General features: G+C 30.3%; 4 protein-coding genes across 4 annotated transcripts; 2 read left to right on the top strand and 2 right to left on the bottom strand.

The window, feature by feature from the left end:
- The first annotated feature begins 1,339 nt into the window (after nt 1-1,339).
- LOC105619440 (glutamate-rich WD repeat-containing protein 1) lies at nt 1,340-3,278 on the top strand. The gene is made up of 3 exons (XM_012200962.1): nt 1,340-1,812; nt 1,901-2,302; nt 2,789-3,278. The coding sequence occupies exons 1-3, from the start codon at nt 1,340-1,342 to the stop codon at nt 3,276-3,278; spliced, it is 1,365 nt and encodes a 454-aa protein (XP_012056352.1).
- A 231-nt stretch (nt 3,279-3,509) lies between these two features.
- On the bottom strand, nt 3,510-6,970 carry LOC105619451 (mismatch repair endonuclease PMS2). Its single transcript, XM_012200972.1, has 5 exons — nt 6,884-6,970; nt 6,249-6,408; nt 4,639-5,834; nt 4,001-4,250; nt 3,510-3,835 (listed from the first exon to the last, which is right to left on the bottom strand). The coding sequence occupies exons 1-5, from the start codon at nt 6,968-6,970 to the stop codon at nt 3,510-3,512; spliced, it is 2,019 nt and encodes a 672-aa protein (XP_012056362.1).
- Nucleotides 6,971-7,788: 818 nt separating this feature from the next.
- Nucleotides 7,789-9,547, bottom strand: LOC105619428 (NADH dehydrogenase [ubiquinone] flavoprotein 2, mitochondrial). Its single transcript, XM_012200952.1, has 4 exons — nt 9,512-9,547; nt 9,023-9,085; nt 8,144-8,602; nt 7,789-8,036 (listed from the first exon to the last, which is right to left on the bottom strand). The coding sequence occupies exons 1-4, from the start codon at nt 9,545-9,547 to the stop codon at nt 7,863-7,865; spliced, it is 732 nt and encodes a 243-aa protein (XP_012056342.1). The 3' UTR covers nt 7,789-7,862.
- A 5,466-nt stretch (nt 9,548-15,013) lies between these two features.
- LOC105619417 (speckle targeted PIP5K1A-regulated poly(A) polymerase-like) lies at nt 15,014-17,320 on the top strand. Its single transcript, XM_012200941.1, has 4 exons — nt 15,014-15,968; nt 16,258-16,465; nt 16,551-16,753; nt 16,941-17,320. Exons 1-4 carry the CDS (start codon nt 15,062-15,064, stop codon nt 17,318-17,320), a joined length of 1,698 nt encoding a protein of 565 aa, XP_012056331.1. The 5' UTR covers nt 15,014-15,061.
- Nucleotides 17,321-17,896: the final 576 nt, after the last annotated feature.

Here is a 17,896-nt window from a genome sequence, read left to right as displayed (position 1 = left end):
TATATAAATTGATATTATCTATGTGTTTATCTTTATCATTATATTCTTAGGTTAATTACTACGATTATTATCACGTTTAGTCTTAGATTGTTGATAAATCAGTTCATGAAGGAGCATCTTTTCTTTTTTGTAATCATATTTTCATTTCTGATGTGACCTTTTTTTATCGCGCGAGAAGAGTGATTAAGTCAATTATTTTATTGTCATTATTATTTAGTGTTTTGTGCCTAATATACGTAGAATGCCATACACGTGATCCTTTTCCATGTATCGCATATCCTGGCTATACTGTTGCGCGAACTTTTTCTACATTTTGTCGAGGCGAAGCGGAAAAGTTGCGTTATACTTGTTAATATACAGACGATAACTTATGTACTTTGTATATTAACTTCTTGAATAAATTTTGTAATGATTTCTGCGAATAAGATGCGCGCAGAGCTACTGCTCTATACCCTCCGTCTAAAAAAAAATTCAAATTTTTGCAGATATAACATAGGTGTATTAATATTCATTGTTAACAGCTTAAGTTTCTCGAATAACGTATGACTTTAGATATCTATAATTTTCTGTATTTATTTTTTTGCGATACTTTGTGATGACAAATTTGTATAGCTTAGGTTTTCTAGATTTCTGTGGAAAGAAAGGATCTAAGGAGAAAGTGAACAATTTTTGTAGCAGACTAATATGAGACATTAAATTTTTACAATTTAAATAATTATATATTTTTATTTAATTCTCTTTACATACATCCTAGCGCACAATATTAGATTTTATATCTTTTTTTGACATTCTTTTGAAGTTTAAATATACTTGTCTCACTACTTTTAAACACTTTAGTGTCCTTTTTTAAACAGCATTTTTTTTGATTTTTTTTTTAAAGTGACTAAAAATCAAGTACAAACAATTGAAAGTCAAATAAACATCGGCTATGCGTTCGGGAAACACACTATCAGCGCTATTTGTGTCATACTAGCCTTTTATTGCCTTGTAGACAAATAGTATAAGCATGCGCAGATCATAAAAAATCCCACGTGATTGTTGCAATAATTTTGTAACGCGGATGAAGTCAATTTATTAAATTTTATATTTAAAAAGGAAAATATTTAAATAAAAAAATAACCGTGACGTTTTTTCTTAAGTAAGTACAAACTTAATTGGAAATATATTTAAGTTAATATAGTTTTTTATTCGTAATATTTTGATCAATCATTGAGGTTAGGATGCATGACACAGGCATCAGAATTTCAATAAAAATTTTTCGAAATGTGTATAAAAAATTACATAATTCATTGCAATTATCATTTATATACCTATATACTTTGAAGACAAATCTGAGAAAATGAAGGAAGAACCAATGGAAGACGTCGCGAACGAAAGCGAAAGCAACGAAAGCAGTGATGAGTCCATGGAAGGCGAGAATGCAAACGAAAGTCAAACAGAAAGCAAATCACAAGTGTATCTTCCAGGACAAGCTCTACAAGAAGGAGAGGAACTTACTGTGGATAAGTCGGCATATAAATTGTTGCATCACGCACAATCTGGAGCACCGTGCCTCAGCTTCGATGTGATACCAGATGATTTGGGTAATTCCAGAGAGAGTTATCCCTTAAACATGTATATAGTCGCTGGGACACAAGCTGCCAGGACGCACGTTAATAATCTACTTGTCATGAAAATGTCTAATTTGCATGGTAATAAGCAGCATTCTGATTCAGAAAGTGAATCAAGTGATTCAGAAGACGAAGATGACAAGAGTAAGCCAGTTATGAATGTTGCTCCTATCAAACATCAAGGATGCATTAATAGAGTGAGGTAAATATTCTAGAAAAGTCATATCACATTGATAATTGAAGACTGTCGAATATATATTTGCATACATTTTTATTTGTAATGTTTACAGATGTACAAAAATTGGTGGAGGAATTCTAGCTGCCAGTTGGAGTGAACTGGGACGTGTAAATATCTGGAATTTACAAGAACAATTGAGTGCAGTTGAAAATTCCAGCTTGCTGACTGCATATCGTAATAAGTGTGATAAAGCAAGTGCAGATATTAAACCATTGTATGCATTTAAAGGCCATCTATCTGAAGGATTTGGTCTTGATTGGAGCTGCTTAGAACCTGGTACTCTAGCATCCGGTGATTGTAAAGGTAACATTCACATATGGCGAGTTGATAACAGTGGCGCATCCTGGCACATAGACCAAAGGCCATACAATTCACATGCTCCACACAGCGTGGAAGATTTGCAGTGGTCGCCAAGTGAAAAGAACGTTCTGGCATCATGTTCCGTAGACAGAAGGTTTGTATTTTCTATAAAATATTTATATGCTCTCTTATATTATTAACAAGGAGAGGACAGTGAACTCGTTACAGATTTTTACTTCTTTTAATATGGTGAATCTCATAAAAAGTAAGTTGTCTAAGCGTTTTGTTGAATAGACCTTGTTCGTAATATTTTTTAATATATAAAGAAAATCTACACTAATTATATGGAAAATTCATTAAACATTTTCATATAATATATAACTTATAATGTAATGAACAAAATATAGACTCAAAGCTCAATAATGAATAGATTTTTCAGCTATGGTAACCTAAGTAAAACTTCATACACAGAGCACCTTTGATATCACAGCTCAAAAATTATCCATTAGACAGATGTCATAGACATTTATGTTGAAGGAAATCGAAATCCGCGACAAATCGATTGTATCTTTCTTGTGAATAAAATTGAAAATTGAATATTATTGCTTCACAAATTATTATGAAGATTATTTTATTCTAGCATAAAGATTTGGGACATGCGAGCAAGTCCACAGAATGCATGCATGTTGACAGCGTCTGGCACTCACATGGCTGATATCAACGTTATTTCCTGGAATCCGAAGGAAAGTCAGTTTATAGTATCAGGCGGAGACGACGGGATGCTCTGCGTATGGGATTTGCGACAGTTCGAACCTAATGGTACAAGTCCGGTCGCTACTTTTAAGCAGCACACTGCGCCAGTCACTACCGTAGAATGGCATCCCACTGAAGCCACAGTGTTTGCTTCCGGCGGAGCTGACGATCAGATCGCTCAATGGGATTTGTCAGTAGAAGCAGATCACACAGAAGAATCTCAAGACAGCGTGTTAGCTAAGTTACCGCCACAACTACTGTTCATACATCAGGGTCAATCAGATATCAAAGAGTTGCATTGGCACCCGCAATGTCCAGGAACTATAATATCAACCGCGCATTCAGGATTCAATATATTCCGTACGATTAGTGTGTAATAGAATATTATACTCTCTAGGATAATATAAAAGAATATATTTTTAAGAGTCTGTGAAAAATGATATATTATGTAAAATATATCTACAAGATCTTTATTTCTTAAATTAATTTTTATTCCTATTTATGTAATTTTTTAATTTCATAATAATCATTTTAAAGATGGACTATGATGAATTATTGTATTTAATCACAAATATCTTCACAAAATGCGTTCGTTAAAACATTATCGATTATTTATTAATTAATAATAAGGACAACAGGTGTCTTATAGTAGGTCTCCCATGTGGACAACTCCATGGATTCTGCATTTGTGCCATTTGCATTATCAGTCTCTGCATCTCGCTGAAGTTTAATGCTGTACCGATCATGACCGCGCTGCGACACGCTCTAGACGCTAACATTTGCCTAACACGACTCGGACGATATATATGCTTATCCATGTTTTCATTGCCTGCTTCTCTAATGAGGAATACTAATTCTTCAATGTCCTCTTGACCAAACTGCCAATGACCACTAACAGGCATTCCTATTAATTCTATTTTTTTGCTAGGTTCAGCTAAAAGTTGTAAAAAAAAGTTGCATGTAAGAAATTAATGATGTAAAATTTAATATTCCATCACTTTTTTACATTTTGCTAATATTTTTTAAAAAACGACTTATAAAAAAATCAATCATAGAAATAATAATGAGACAATAAAAATTTTGAGAATTGAATACATGCCTTGCTCATTGATATTAAAGGTAAATCCATTATCTTCGAACATTTGCTGATGTTCTATAAGTATCGTTTCATTCAATGCGGAGAAATTCAATGATTTTGGTACAATAAGCTTCTGAGTTTTTAGCTTCGTTTCATTATTGAGTTTCTCGAATCGAAATTTTTCGTCGGTGGCGTGTTGGTCGATAATAAATAAATCATCCTCCAAGCGAGCTATTATGAAACCAAGATTAAACTGACCTATTATCTCCATCTATAAAAGATTTCTAAGTTCAAAACATAAATGTATAAAATTTCGATATTAATACTTTACACAATAAATTATATTTAATAATTGTATATGATATAATGAAGTACATTACAAATCTCGCTCATATTTGCTATAATAACGACACAACTCAAAGAGCAAAGTTTTCTAGAAAATAAGTTTGAATCATTACAATTTTGTAATACTAATTTTTTGATGTAATAATTGATTGTAGAGGAATAAAAGTATATTCTTTTAAAATGTATATATTTTCTTTTTTTCATTTTTTTTTTAAATACAATTCCAAATGACAATTTTAGAATTATGTTATTAAAACAAATAAGTGATATATATAATAAAAAATTATCTAATAAAAATTATATAAATTACTAACCTTCCCAAATGAATCTTTTGTCAATTCTTTTTGTAATTCTTTTTCAGCCTCGCCTTGATTAGCTTCCATTTGTACTCTATATTTTATTCTTTTAGCTATACTGGCAGATGTTCTAACGATATTTACTTTTTCGTTTAATTTTTCTTTTATCGTTATTGTACTTATCATCATTTCTGTATCTACAGGCTTTTTTATTGATTTGATATTAGTTTGAATATTACTTTCTTTCACAATATGTGATACCGAAGGTGATACTTGTAATCTTTTAGCTGGCGGTTGCGTGTGACTAGACGAGATTGTCCTTTTCAAGCCAAAATTTAACTCCGTTAAAGTCTTGACTGTAAAATTCCCTTGTAGTTTGTCCCATTTTACTGTCAAACTGAATTTCAGTGTCGCTAATATGAGACGTTCTTGCGTAACAAATATTGTCCTCTTATCAGGAGTAACATTAACGTCGGCGCATTGCCGGTCTAATTTTAAATTAAAAAAGACAAACGGATACTGTTTATTGTTGTATTTATGATACACATTATTGATCAGTTTACTGACCTTCGTGAGATCACACGGTCGACCGTTCACATAAAAAAATTGTCGATCGGGCGAGGAACGTCCGATTGCGTGGTTGCAAGTGCTCACGTAACACTCCCAATCGAAATCTGCCGTAATGTCATTAGGCAAATTGTATTCTTGCAATACTGTTTCGTCCGGAGATTGTAATTCGAGTTTAACGATTCCGTCCAGAGACTTCTTGCCAAATACAGAATTGACATTGTTCAATACATCGTCGGTGTTCCTAGTGGCCACGATAAGATTGGGCGATTTGCCTGATATCAAATTAGAACATGTAATCTTGACACTGGTGGAGACTAAGCAGTAACTGTACAAGACTTGGATAGCGCGCGCGTACTCTTTTTTCAGATTCTTCTGAAATTCCTTCGCTCTCACAGGTAGATTTTTGAATATGTTCTTCACATGCACTGTGGTACCTTTTTCTCTGGCACATGGTTCTTTCTTCGTGAGCACGCCATTCCGGTCGAATTCTAATTTAAAGCCATGTTCATTCGATGCATGCCTGGTGATCATGCTCAACTCAGACAAGGCACACAATGAGCTCAATGCTTCGCCACGAAAGCCAAATGTATTTACTTCAGTCAAGTCTGTGAATTCCCGAAGCTTTGAGGTATGATGTTTTAAGCCTGACGAAAGAAATTACTGTATTAACAATTATCTTCAATCTACACACATAAGTTATATATGATTCATAATATTAAAATATTAAGAGAAAAAATAGCAAATAGAAATAACAGCACTATAATTGGATGTTAATAAAATCTTAAATCAAATGACCCAACTGTAACCTGAGTTAATAACTTCAAGAAGAGTCTAAACATTATTAAATGATTTATATTTTTACTTATAATTAATACTACTATAATTGTGTAGAATTTAATTCATGCACTAATTGCAGCGCTGTTACTTATATTTATAGTTTTTTTTCTCTTAATATCTTCAATTCTTTTAATAGAACACTGATTTTAAATTAAATTCTAAACTAAACTAATTTCTGTAAGAAATAAATGTATTATTCCAATTGATAATTATAGATCTACCTAAGCCTTCAAAGTCTTGTTCCAAAACGCCACTGCCATTGTCATTGACACTAATGCAAGTTTTACCATAATCAGTAAGTTTAACATCAATTACTGTAGCACCACTGTCCAAACTATTTTCCACTAACTCTTTGATTGCAATCGCAAGATCGAGCACCACCTAATAAAATATTTATATATTTATATAGTATTTAGTATATAATATATAGTATTTCTTTTCTTATAAGAAACATTACAACAATACTATGCAAGATATATTAATGTTCATGACTGTTGCTTTTCTTTTTTTAAATAAAGATAGACATAAGAAGAAAGATAATAGGCGCGAATATTAATACATATCAAATTAAACCTCAGAATTACAAATCTTGGACAGTACTGCTTTACAACTACAATTGAAAAATAAAAATATAATTAAGGAAATTGCACAATAATATAAATAAATAATATAAAACAAATAACATAAACATAACAATAATATAAAAAAAATATAAATAAATAAGTTGTATAAATAATAAATTGTAAATTGCATAATAATAATAATAATAATAATAATAATAATAATAAATTGTATCATGTTTTATGTTTACGTTTACTTAAGCTCCTTTTACATTAATTTATATACTTAACCTTACCTGGCCAGAGCAGATATGATGGATCGTTTCTCTGTTTATAGCTTCTATCTTCTTCGATTTTTCAGTCGTTGCAACAGGTTCATCCATAGTTTGTTTCGTCTGTACATATGTTTAGCGTTATGAATATTAATAACATGAAATTGTGCTAGTAATTATGAACTCGAAATGTGCGCGTCTACCATCATCATGAATCCAATCTTAGCTATGTCTTTCTAGCTCTGTGTGTGTGTGTGTGATATGTGTGAACTTACACGGTTCATCTTTTCTCTTTTTCTTTCCAACATGGAAAGAAAAGGAAGAAAAATAAACCATGCAAGAACTTTAAAAAGACCTACATCTTCCTCTCTATGTCTATGCATGTGTTGGCAAATTAATTATGGTATTCATGGTTTTGAGCGTTTGCACGTTCTATGTAGATTAATGAAAAGGAATTTACAATAAAATTTTTTTAATAATAAATAAATTTTTTTAATATATAAATTAATTAATAATGTAATTATACACACAGTTATAACACATGAATATTTAAAAATAAACTCTTAAATAATTTTATAAATACGCTATTATTATATATAATAATTTTAATTACTTAATTTATATAATAGATAATAATATAATATAACTTTGTAATTATAATATTTTTATATAGTAATATAAAATATTTCATATGTTATATATAAAATTCTTCGAGTTTACAAATATGAAAATAAAGCTTTTTTTTAACAATAAATTTACAATTCATATCATTTAATTTAAAGCTCTATTTTTTTTTAAATAAAAATTAGCTACATTTAATCGGGAAAAAAATAAATTCTGATTTATATTTGAAATAAAATTATTTCATATATAGACTAAATATAAAATTATAAATGTGTATGTGTGATTTAAGTACATAAATCTATTACTTTGATATATTTATTAATAATTATTTTATACATTTATTATAATATACACTACAACCTTATCAAAAATATATATTTTACAAGTCCGACCTAATTCCAAATCCAGGACCCGGTGGCGGAGTCGTTAACGATGTAAGTCCACCAGCAGGATCAGCCGCAAATCTTGAAGAATTTTGTGGGCCTGGTGGTGGCCTTTCACTCTTCTTGAAAGCATTTATTATAGTTGTCGCAGTCTCTGGAGTCAAATCCTCCTGAAAAAGAGAAACACAGAAATAGAAGCACAGCATCATTTTCACTTAAAATTACTTTTTTGAATGATAAATATCAAATAAAATTAAATAATAACAAGTACACATACATAATAATCATCGTTTACTTGAAACATCGGGGCATTGGCGCAAGCGCCAAGACATTCCACTTCAGAGACGGTGAACAACTTATCTGCAGAGGTGCCACCAAGCTCGCAATTTGTAGCCTTCGTCACGGCGTTAACTATCGAGTCAGAGTCTCTCAGCCAGCATGGAGTGCAAGTGCAGATCTGTACATGATATTTCCCCATGGGCTTACGATTGAACATCGTGTAGAATGTGGCTACTTCATACACTCTCATACGCGGCACATCCAATATCTCAGCGACTTTATGCATAGCAGAGATGGGCAGCCAGCCATGTTGTCGTTGCGCCAGATCCAACAGAGGTATCATGGCACCGCGCTTGTGGCCTTCAGGATAGATTGCAAGAAGTGCGTCGATCCGCCTCTTATTTGCTTCATTGAACTCGAATGGTATATTCGGATTATCTTGCTCACTGTCCCTATGCTAAAATTTAAATATTATATAATATTCTGATTGAAATTGATTGTCATTGTTATGTATTAAAATGTTCCTAAATAGATACAAAAAATGTTAGAAGATGAGTCTTTGTCAAAAATTAAGAATTTTTTATACATTCTTATCTTTTTTTGATAAGTTACATTCCTTCAAAGGGAGAAATAAAAATTAAGTTTTTATTTTTTGTAAATATTGAGAAGTATTCTTTTTACTAGTGGAAAATGTTCGCAAAACTTCATTTTTTAAACTTACCCAAAATTAAAAAAAAATAATAACTTCATTTTTACCTCTCCCTTTGTAATATAATTCCTCAAGAAGGATGTAAAAGTATGTGTTTATATGAAAATCTTAATTTTCAATAAGAATTATCTTCTAACATTTTCTTATTTTCTATATAATTGTACTTACAACAAACAGCTGGTCTGATGTGCGATTTGCTGTTGTTTGCACTCCTCTAATGTTTCTTGGAGCCTGTCAAAGACAGAATTAATGTTAATATTATATGAATCAAGTAATAGATAGCAGTAGATCAAATGACAGATTATCGAACTTTGCAAGATAAAAAAATCGTGTTTTTGAACGTGCTAATGCTTTTATCTTTTATGCTTTTGTATTCATTTTAGCCCTCATAAATTTATATAAAATTAAGAGAAGCAAAAGGCTGAGAATACAAGATAAATAAATAAGATTATATTACTAAATAAGATATACATATTTTAAATCATGATGTTTTAGTAAAAAAAAAGACAAATAATTAATTTACATTCAAGAACAGTGTTTTACAAAATCGATATAATTAAAAATTGAAGATTATATAAGGTATTTGAGGTTAGATGTTAATGTGGAGAAGTAAATGCAGTAAATGCAACAATGAATTCTTAGGAAATAATTACTTACGAAGAGCCCGCAAGCTCGACGTAGAGACGCCAGCATGTCGATGCAGTTGAATGATAGATGACGATAAAATTCTTGTTACACTTCGTCAAACAAATATCAATTAACATCAAACACTATCAAAGTATTGAATCACAAGTCTTCCACACTTCTGTCAAGGGCCATTAAGGGCCATCTATATTATCGATAAATTCGGTAATAGTAGTGACACCTTTCATTCATTTCTTATACTTATAACTGTTCCTGTGTCAGTGTATATACCGATGATGAAAATATTATGCAATTCGTTTGAAAAAAATTATAACAAGTTCACAACATAATTTTTATTCAAGTTATATAATATTAAAATAAAAATCTTTATAATTTTAATCCTTCGTCTACAATCATATTTTATTATTTCCTTCTATAATCTGGGTTTTTTTGTCCCCAGCCCAAATACTTTTAATGTCCTATTTTACTGTTCTACACTTTCAAAAAATGTGAAAAAATTCAGTGCTACTTTTTTATCAACATATCTCTATTATCAAATAATTTTCTAACTCAAATGTGTGTTAAAATTTTGATTTAAAAAAAAGTTGATTTAAAAAAAAAAAGTCGAGCATTCCCCTGTCATTCGACTGTACAACAAAGGAATATTCGACTGTAGTTCTTTCATTCTGATCTGGATTAAACTCTCGGTGGAAACTAGACCAGTGAGAGAATGGCAAATTCCATCATGTGAATGCTCACGTTCAATCACGGAGATCACGTTACCAGTTTTCTCCAATCTCATGCCTACGGACTTTGATGCCCATGTCCAATCAGAAGAGATGAGTCACATGATACAATTTGCCACTATCTCCTTGTTGAAGCTCTCTCTAGCTGACATGCTCTAAAATGCTTCTATATTACTATAGCATTTACTCACTCTCGTTGAAGTGAGTAGAAGCTAACAGGAACACTTTAGGTTTATTCGCGTTGCATGCTTTAACATATTCTTATTTTCTCCAACCGTAACTCCTACTCACTCAAACGCGCTTGTTAGACTACTTTTTCATGCTGATGCTCATTGAGTGCATTCAGAACGTCAACCGCTCACTGAGTGCTCAAGTTTTTTTATGAATGGTATATTTTATTAGATCCTAAAATAGACCAATCAAATGAAAGAACTCACTGAACGCTTGTGGTGAGCGGTTGTCGTTTTGAATGTACCCATGTTTAGCGTCAAAGCAGGGCACTTGATCAAAACGACGAAAATTAAGGATACTCGAATCTTATTTCAAGACCGTCTTAAGTAACGTCTTAAAACGCTAATGTAGCCTTCTGATTGGTTCGTGATTTTTTAAGACCGTACTTAAGATCTTGAATATAAGATTTGATTATGAACCTGGCCCAAGCATTAATTTTGATCACGTGATCTATTTTGAAAATGATCGTCGAGCGTTAGTATGAAAAAGCAGCCTAATGGCTCGGCATATCAGCGCGATATTCGTTGCGCGTGACACGCGATATCCAATGAGAATATACTTTTAGAATGAGAACATCGATAAAATTGTACATCATTGGATATCGCGTGTCGCATGTGACGAACATCGCGCTGGGATGTTGAAGGCATTAGAGTGAGAAGAAGCTATGGTAGGAGATGTTGAGTATGCGACACAAATAAACTTCTTATATGCCTAAGATCAGATCTATCCCCACTCTTATTATACTCTATCATTGGCCTAATTTCCACCGAGAATTTAATCCGGATTAAAACGTAAGAATCAACCAACTACAGTCCAGCATTTTCCTGTCGTTCAATTGTAACAAGGGAATACTCGACTATAGTTGGTTGGTTTTTACCTTCTGATCCGGATTAAACTCTTGGTGGAAACTAAATTATTCACACGTTGCAAATTGTTGCAGTAAGGGGCTCCGCACAATAAAAGGAATAGGGAATACAGAACAGATGCTCGTATTCATAGTCAGACTTTATATTTGAGACTTCCTTAAATTTATCTTCAGATACTCTATGAATTATTTCATTGGCTACTGAGCATCTAAAGATAAATTTAAGGAAGCCTTAAGTAAGGTCTGACTATGAATACGGGCAAGAGAATAAGAACCTTTAACCTATCAGAAATCATGTATTATGGAATACACAGTTTTCATATATAGGAAAGTTTCCAGATAGATTGAAATTCCTATGTCCGTATTCATTCAGGCCTTATATTTAAGGCTTCTTTAAATTTATCTTCAGATACTGTACGAATTATTTCATTGGCTGCTGAGCATCTAAAGATAAATTTAAGGAAGCCTTAAGTAAAGCCTGACTATAAATACGGGCATTATTCTTTGTTCTCTGTTCTCTGTTCCTTTTATTGTGCGGAGAAGAGATATAACTATGATCCTTTTCTTGGAAAATCAAACGGAGAAAACCATTCGAGGAATAAGAAGAAGTAAGAAGAGGAAGTGTGAGCAGTTCTGCAAAAAAGCAAAAACGTATCAATGATCAAATGAGCCTAATTAAATTCGGCGCCGAAGAGCTAAACTGAATAATTATCAGGTACATTAAACTTCGTTTGTTGATATTTTCTGGAAATTAAATTTTGAAATCAGTAAAGTTTTTTTATTCTTATGGATGAGTTGGAAGTTGCGAGAAATATTACAGTAATATGAAATAGGTTAAATAGGATTTAATTTAACTTGCGAGCCCAAATTAGATTAAATTCGTGCAATTTTGTTTGTAATTAGTGCTGCGTTCAGTAGAAAAAACAGCTTTGTAAATTTTTAATGTAATTAGTTCTTGCCTTTAATTTCTTACGGATCTAAATGTACGAATTGATCATATTAAAGAATCTTATAATAATTGCAAAACTGCATTTTCTGCAGAATGCAGCCATAATATTACCTTTGTTTTCCTGCTTTCTTCGCAAAATGTTTACACTAATTTTAAAATTAACTTATACTAATACTACTATTTAACTAAAAAAAAAGTAGTCCATTGTATTATTTATCATTGCATTATTTATCTTATCTATCTTCTTATCATATAAATCTTAGCTTAAAGTACATACCTATATTATTTATCTTATTTATCTGATGAATATGATTGACCATATCATTGTGTTATTTATCTTATTTATCTTCTTATCATGTAAATCTTAGCTTAAAGTACATACCTATATTATTTTATTACAGATATTTTTTGTATATGAGAGAATAGACATAGCATAAAGCTCAAAAATGAAATATAGACGTTTGCTTGAGCAACATATAACATATTACAATAGGCAATTGTATTGTTATCAATGCAAGATCATATTACAAAACCTGAAGGAAGGAAAGCATCATTACAAAGATGCTCACTCATCTGTCAGCAGTCAAATATCTGATTTCCTAAATAAAGTGAAATTGACAAAAAAAAATTGTATGAAGTTAGTACAACAGGGTATTATAATAAGAGGAATACAGCAAGATTACTTCTGTATATATTGCCAAAGTTCAATATCTTCTTTTCATAATTTTTCTCAACATTTAAAAGAAAAAAATCATTGTAAATATGTAAATTCTAAATCTATATTAAAACATTCTTCAAATAAGCAGCAAAAATCAAATGACAATATAAATAACAAACAAAGCAATGCTTGTGTTAATGTTGATAATTCATTGGAACATAAAAACGAATCAAATGCAATAATACAGTCAATCAGTGACAAGAATGTGTTAACGAAAGATACTTCAAACAGTTCTATGCAGACAGTAAATGAAACTATTACAGATGTGCCTTATGCATTAATAGAGGAAGAAAAAACAAAAATGGAGGAAGAATATAAACATTTTTTAATGCAACATACAATATATACAATACGTACATGCAATGGACGATGGTACTGTGATCTGTGCGAATTTACATTGCGAAGCTTGATAGCTATGACTTGTCACTTACAAGAAGTTCATCCAGATAATAACTTACAAATATCAGACACAAATTGCACAGAATTATTAAATCATGAAATGCAGGATGCAATGCAGGATGTAATGCAGGATGCAATGCAGGATGCAATGCAGGATGCAATGCAGGATGCAATACAGGATGCAATGCATGATTATTTTTGCATACCTTGCAAGTGTTCTTTCCCTTCTGTAAATCATTTTTATGAGCATTCAGTTGGAAAGAAACATAAGTACATGACTCAATGTAACAAAAAACACGAAGATGGTAATGTTGTACTACAAAAACCTGCAACTAAACTAAATTTAAATAATAATACAATTAACAATCAAATTATATCTGTTGATGTACAAAATGAAAGTGATTTAATTAGAAATCTTCCAAGTAGTTTCAAAGCAGAAGAGAAAAGTACAATTTTATTAAAGTCTTACAATAAAGATAGTATTAATGAGGATCTGCAAAGGGAAAGCTTATGTTTAAAAGCACATATTCATATGAATTTTTGTTATTTGTGCGATATATTTATTCATGAAACTGCTATAAAAGATCATATAATACATAAAAGCCATAAGTTTGCTGTATCTTTATTTAAAGAAATCCAAATCTTTAATCAGACATTATGCATTATAAAATTAGAAGGGGAAAAGAAAACTCTTAGATCACTACAGTTAAATAATAAAACATTCGATGGAACTATATGGCCAGAACATGCAGAAACTGTAGCAAAGTATACTTGCGATCAATGCAATGAACTGGTCGAGAAAGATGATATAATAAATCATGAAATAACAATACACAAAAGTGGCATGATGTTTTCTATGAAATTTATCTATAATTGGTCACCCAAGAGTAGAAATCTTAATACTACTATTTATTATCCATTGTTTAAATGCTCGTTCTGTAATGAGATAATACATGGCATAATGTCATTACAAGCTCATTTTTTGAAATATGAACACAAAGAAAATATTAAATCATTAATTGACATTAAGAGACGAGAGTATGATAATTGTAAAAATATACAAATTTATTTGGAATCAATTGAATTTCTATGTCTAGTCTCTTTTGAGAATAATGGCGGAACTATTCAAATTCAGGAGCAGCCTGTGATGTATATTAAAAATCATTATACAACTCTTCGTAAAAATACAGGAAAAATGCAGAAAACATTTATTTACGTTTGTTTTAATTGTAAGTTTACAGCATACAAAATCAACAGCGTAATTAACCATTTATTTGACAAGTTAAGTCATTTGAAGCATTTTGAAAATATTCTTCTCACATATATGCCTATACAAAATGTATTTACATCGAGAGAGCTTATCGTAAATAAAAATGAATATGAAGTAAAATCTCCAGTTTCTAAAAAAAATGTATCAATTGATAATGAATTATTGACGGAATGTAACATTGACAAAATACAAGAAAATACAGGACAATGTGGCAATCGTAACTTAATAACTGATATGAATTCCAATAATACAAATAATAGAATGAATCAAAATGAAGAAAATAATTTTGGCTCTTTAATATCTCTCAATGTATTTACAGAAATTAATACATTAATAAACAAAGATTATGAATCAAATCGGTTGTCTACAAAGTTAAAGAAGAGCACTGTAGATCATTATAATAAAATGTATTGCAAAGATTTTCTCGATTTTGAAGAAATCATGTTTGTCTGTAACTATAAAAAACTGGAGAGAATTAAATCGAATTTGCAGTTTTTCTTTCCATTGTCTGACAAAATACTTTGTCTTATATGTGAAAATCTGCAATTATGCAATGTACAGGCAATATACGAACATATAAATTCTGAAAAACACATTATAAAATTTAACATGTTACATGAGAATGAAGAACATTTGGAACTGTTAAAGCAGCTAGTGAAAATACAACCTGCATATACAAAATGTTTTGCTTGTGATATACATACATTTCAGAGTAGAAAAACTAACATAGATTTTAAGAATCATATAAATACGTCTTCGCACAAGAACAATTGTAACCAATTACGTAATCAGATTGAATTAATATTGAAAGAATTCCAAAATTTATGGTATAGTATCCAATACTTTGCTTGCGTTGATTGCAACAAAAAATTCAGAATAAAAATAAAATTCATGGAACATCTTAATGACAAGCACAAGGAAATCATAAGAAACGAGACTAATTCGAAGTTTGATTTTTGCTTAACATGTGCGACTTTATGGTACAAAACAAGTGATATCAAAGACATCCATATAAATTATGAACAACACTGTCAGTTACAAATGCATCAATATCTAAAGAAAAGTAATGATTTCGCAATTACACCGCTGCCGCAGACTTTGCAAAAATTGTTGAGAAATGTTAACGAAATTTCTGCTAATCTATTTCAATTGTCAAAGAAAGTATTAAATGATCCAAAAGTGACTCAACTTACGGATGCTTTAAAACACATCGTTGGAACGTGTCAGCTCCCTGTAGAAGTGTTCATGTTTGGTTCAAGAGTCACTGGTTTAGCATTAACAAACAGCGACATCGACATATATCTTAATTTCGGTAAATATATTTGTTTCTGATATTTACGAAATTAATTAAATATTTTTAAAAAATTCAAATGATCATAGATGTAACAAATTTTTTTTATTATCAGTATTATATTTAAAATGATAATGATTTATGAATGATTTATGTTTAAAATGATTTTTAAAATAAATTTTAACACTTTTTCAAAACAATTAATTTTGTGAATTGCTGTATATAAAATAAAAGCTTATAAGAAATTTATAAAAAATTTATAAAAAAAATTGATATAAAACTTAAAACATATAAAATATTTTTCTATTAGGTGACGAATGTATCGAACCTCAATCGATTAAAAGAAGAAGTAAGCAGATTCAAGATTGTTTACATACTGACCATGAAAATTGGGATATAGAATTAACTTTGGACAGGAGCAGGACTCCTATAATAAAAGTAAAGCACAGATCAACAGGATTGCAGTGCGATATCTCGTTTACGAAAGGTCTGTCAGTGGAAAATTCCAAGCTTATTAGGTATGACACATTATTGTATTTTTAAGAAGTATCACGAAATATGTTTTATAATAACTAATAATTTTATAATAACTAATAAATCTAGAGCTTTCAATACTGCATATCCACCGTGTCAAAAATTGACACTGTTTTTGAAAAAGTGGCTCTCGCTGGCGGGTTTGAGTGGTCCTGATGGAATAACAAATTATGCTCTTGTCTGGCTAGTCATCTTTTACTTGCAAGTCAAATTAAAAATTCCGAGTATTGTTGACTTAATCAAAAGCCATAATCAGTCGAAAATCATCTCTGGTAAGTATTTTAGAGATTTCTAATTTAATATATTGTATTGTAGCATGTTATAATTTATGGAATCTGTAATGGGAAAAATCTTATCTTGCCATAATAAATCATTTTACATATATTCGTATCTTAAGATTAATTATAATATAATATTCATATGGCATAATTATAAGATTGATATCTTGTTATATTCTAGGTTGGGAAACTGGAGTTAGTGATACTATTCTTATCAATGTATCACAACAACCAATACATGAATTGTTGTTAGGATTTTTCGAATATTACGGAGGTTTCGATTACATGCATCTCATTGTATGTCCATTATTAGGCGAGACGTGCCAAAAGAAAGCTTTTGCTGAAGTATCGATTTTACCTAATTCTATGGCACTTTACATTGCGCAATTGCGAGGTGACAACCCAGAATATTTTCGTATTGATTCACCTATGTGTGTGCAAGATCCATATGATCTTTCACATAATTTAACAAAGGCTGTGTCAATTTTAATGCTTAAACGTTTTAAACACTATTGCAATGAAAGTTTATTAGTATTACGTAGCGTTATTGCTAAATCGTAAAAAAAAAATTATTTTATCAGATATTTTATCAGATAAAATTATCTTTTTTAAGACACATTTTTAAGAGTTTTGTATAAGTCAATTATTTTTATTTCGATTATAATGTTTATAGTGGAACATTGTTACTGAAACTAATAATCTTATGTATGTATGTAATAAGGTTGTATGTGATACCTCATTTATAATGCTTACAATGCATTATAATTGTGATAACTAGTATTTTTAAAAGATCGCAAATATTGTTATAAAACATTTTTTAAGAAAGCGAATTTTTTAATTATTCATTTCGTAGTTTTAAAGTGAAGGGAATCAATTGTGCACATGTATTTTATATTATTTTATTTTTATTTTTTATATGCAATATGTGTTTACGCACGTATTTCTCTTGCATTTAATATTAATTTAAGATTTGATTTTAATATTAATCCAGATGGTTAATTGTAACCTGAAAAGTTTTTATTGATATAAACTTTTTTTACATTTTCTCTGCTGAAAATGAAAGGAAAATGTATCACGATTATTATATTTGATTTTACTTTATGACTTATAATTTTAATAGTTATAATATAGGTATTA

This window comes from Atta cephalotes (assembly GCF_000143395.1).
Source record: "Atta cephalotes unplaced genomic scaffold scaffold00002, whole genome shotgun sequence".
Taxonomy (NCBI): Eukaryota; Metazoa; Arthropoda; class Insecta; order Hymenoptera; family Formicidae; genus Atta; species Atta cephalotes.
Note: the sequence above shows the minus strand (reverse complement) of the source record. Positions and strands in the feature narration are given on the sequence as shown.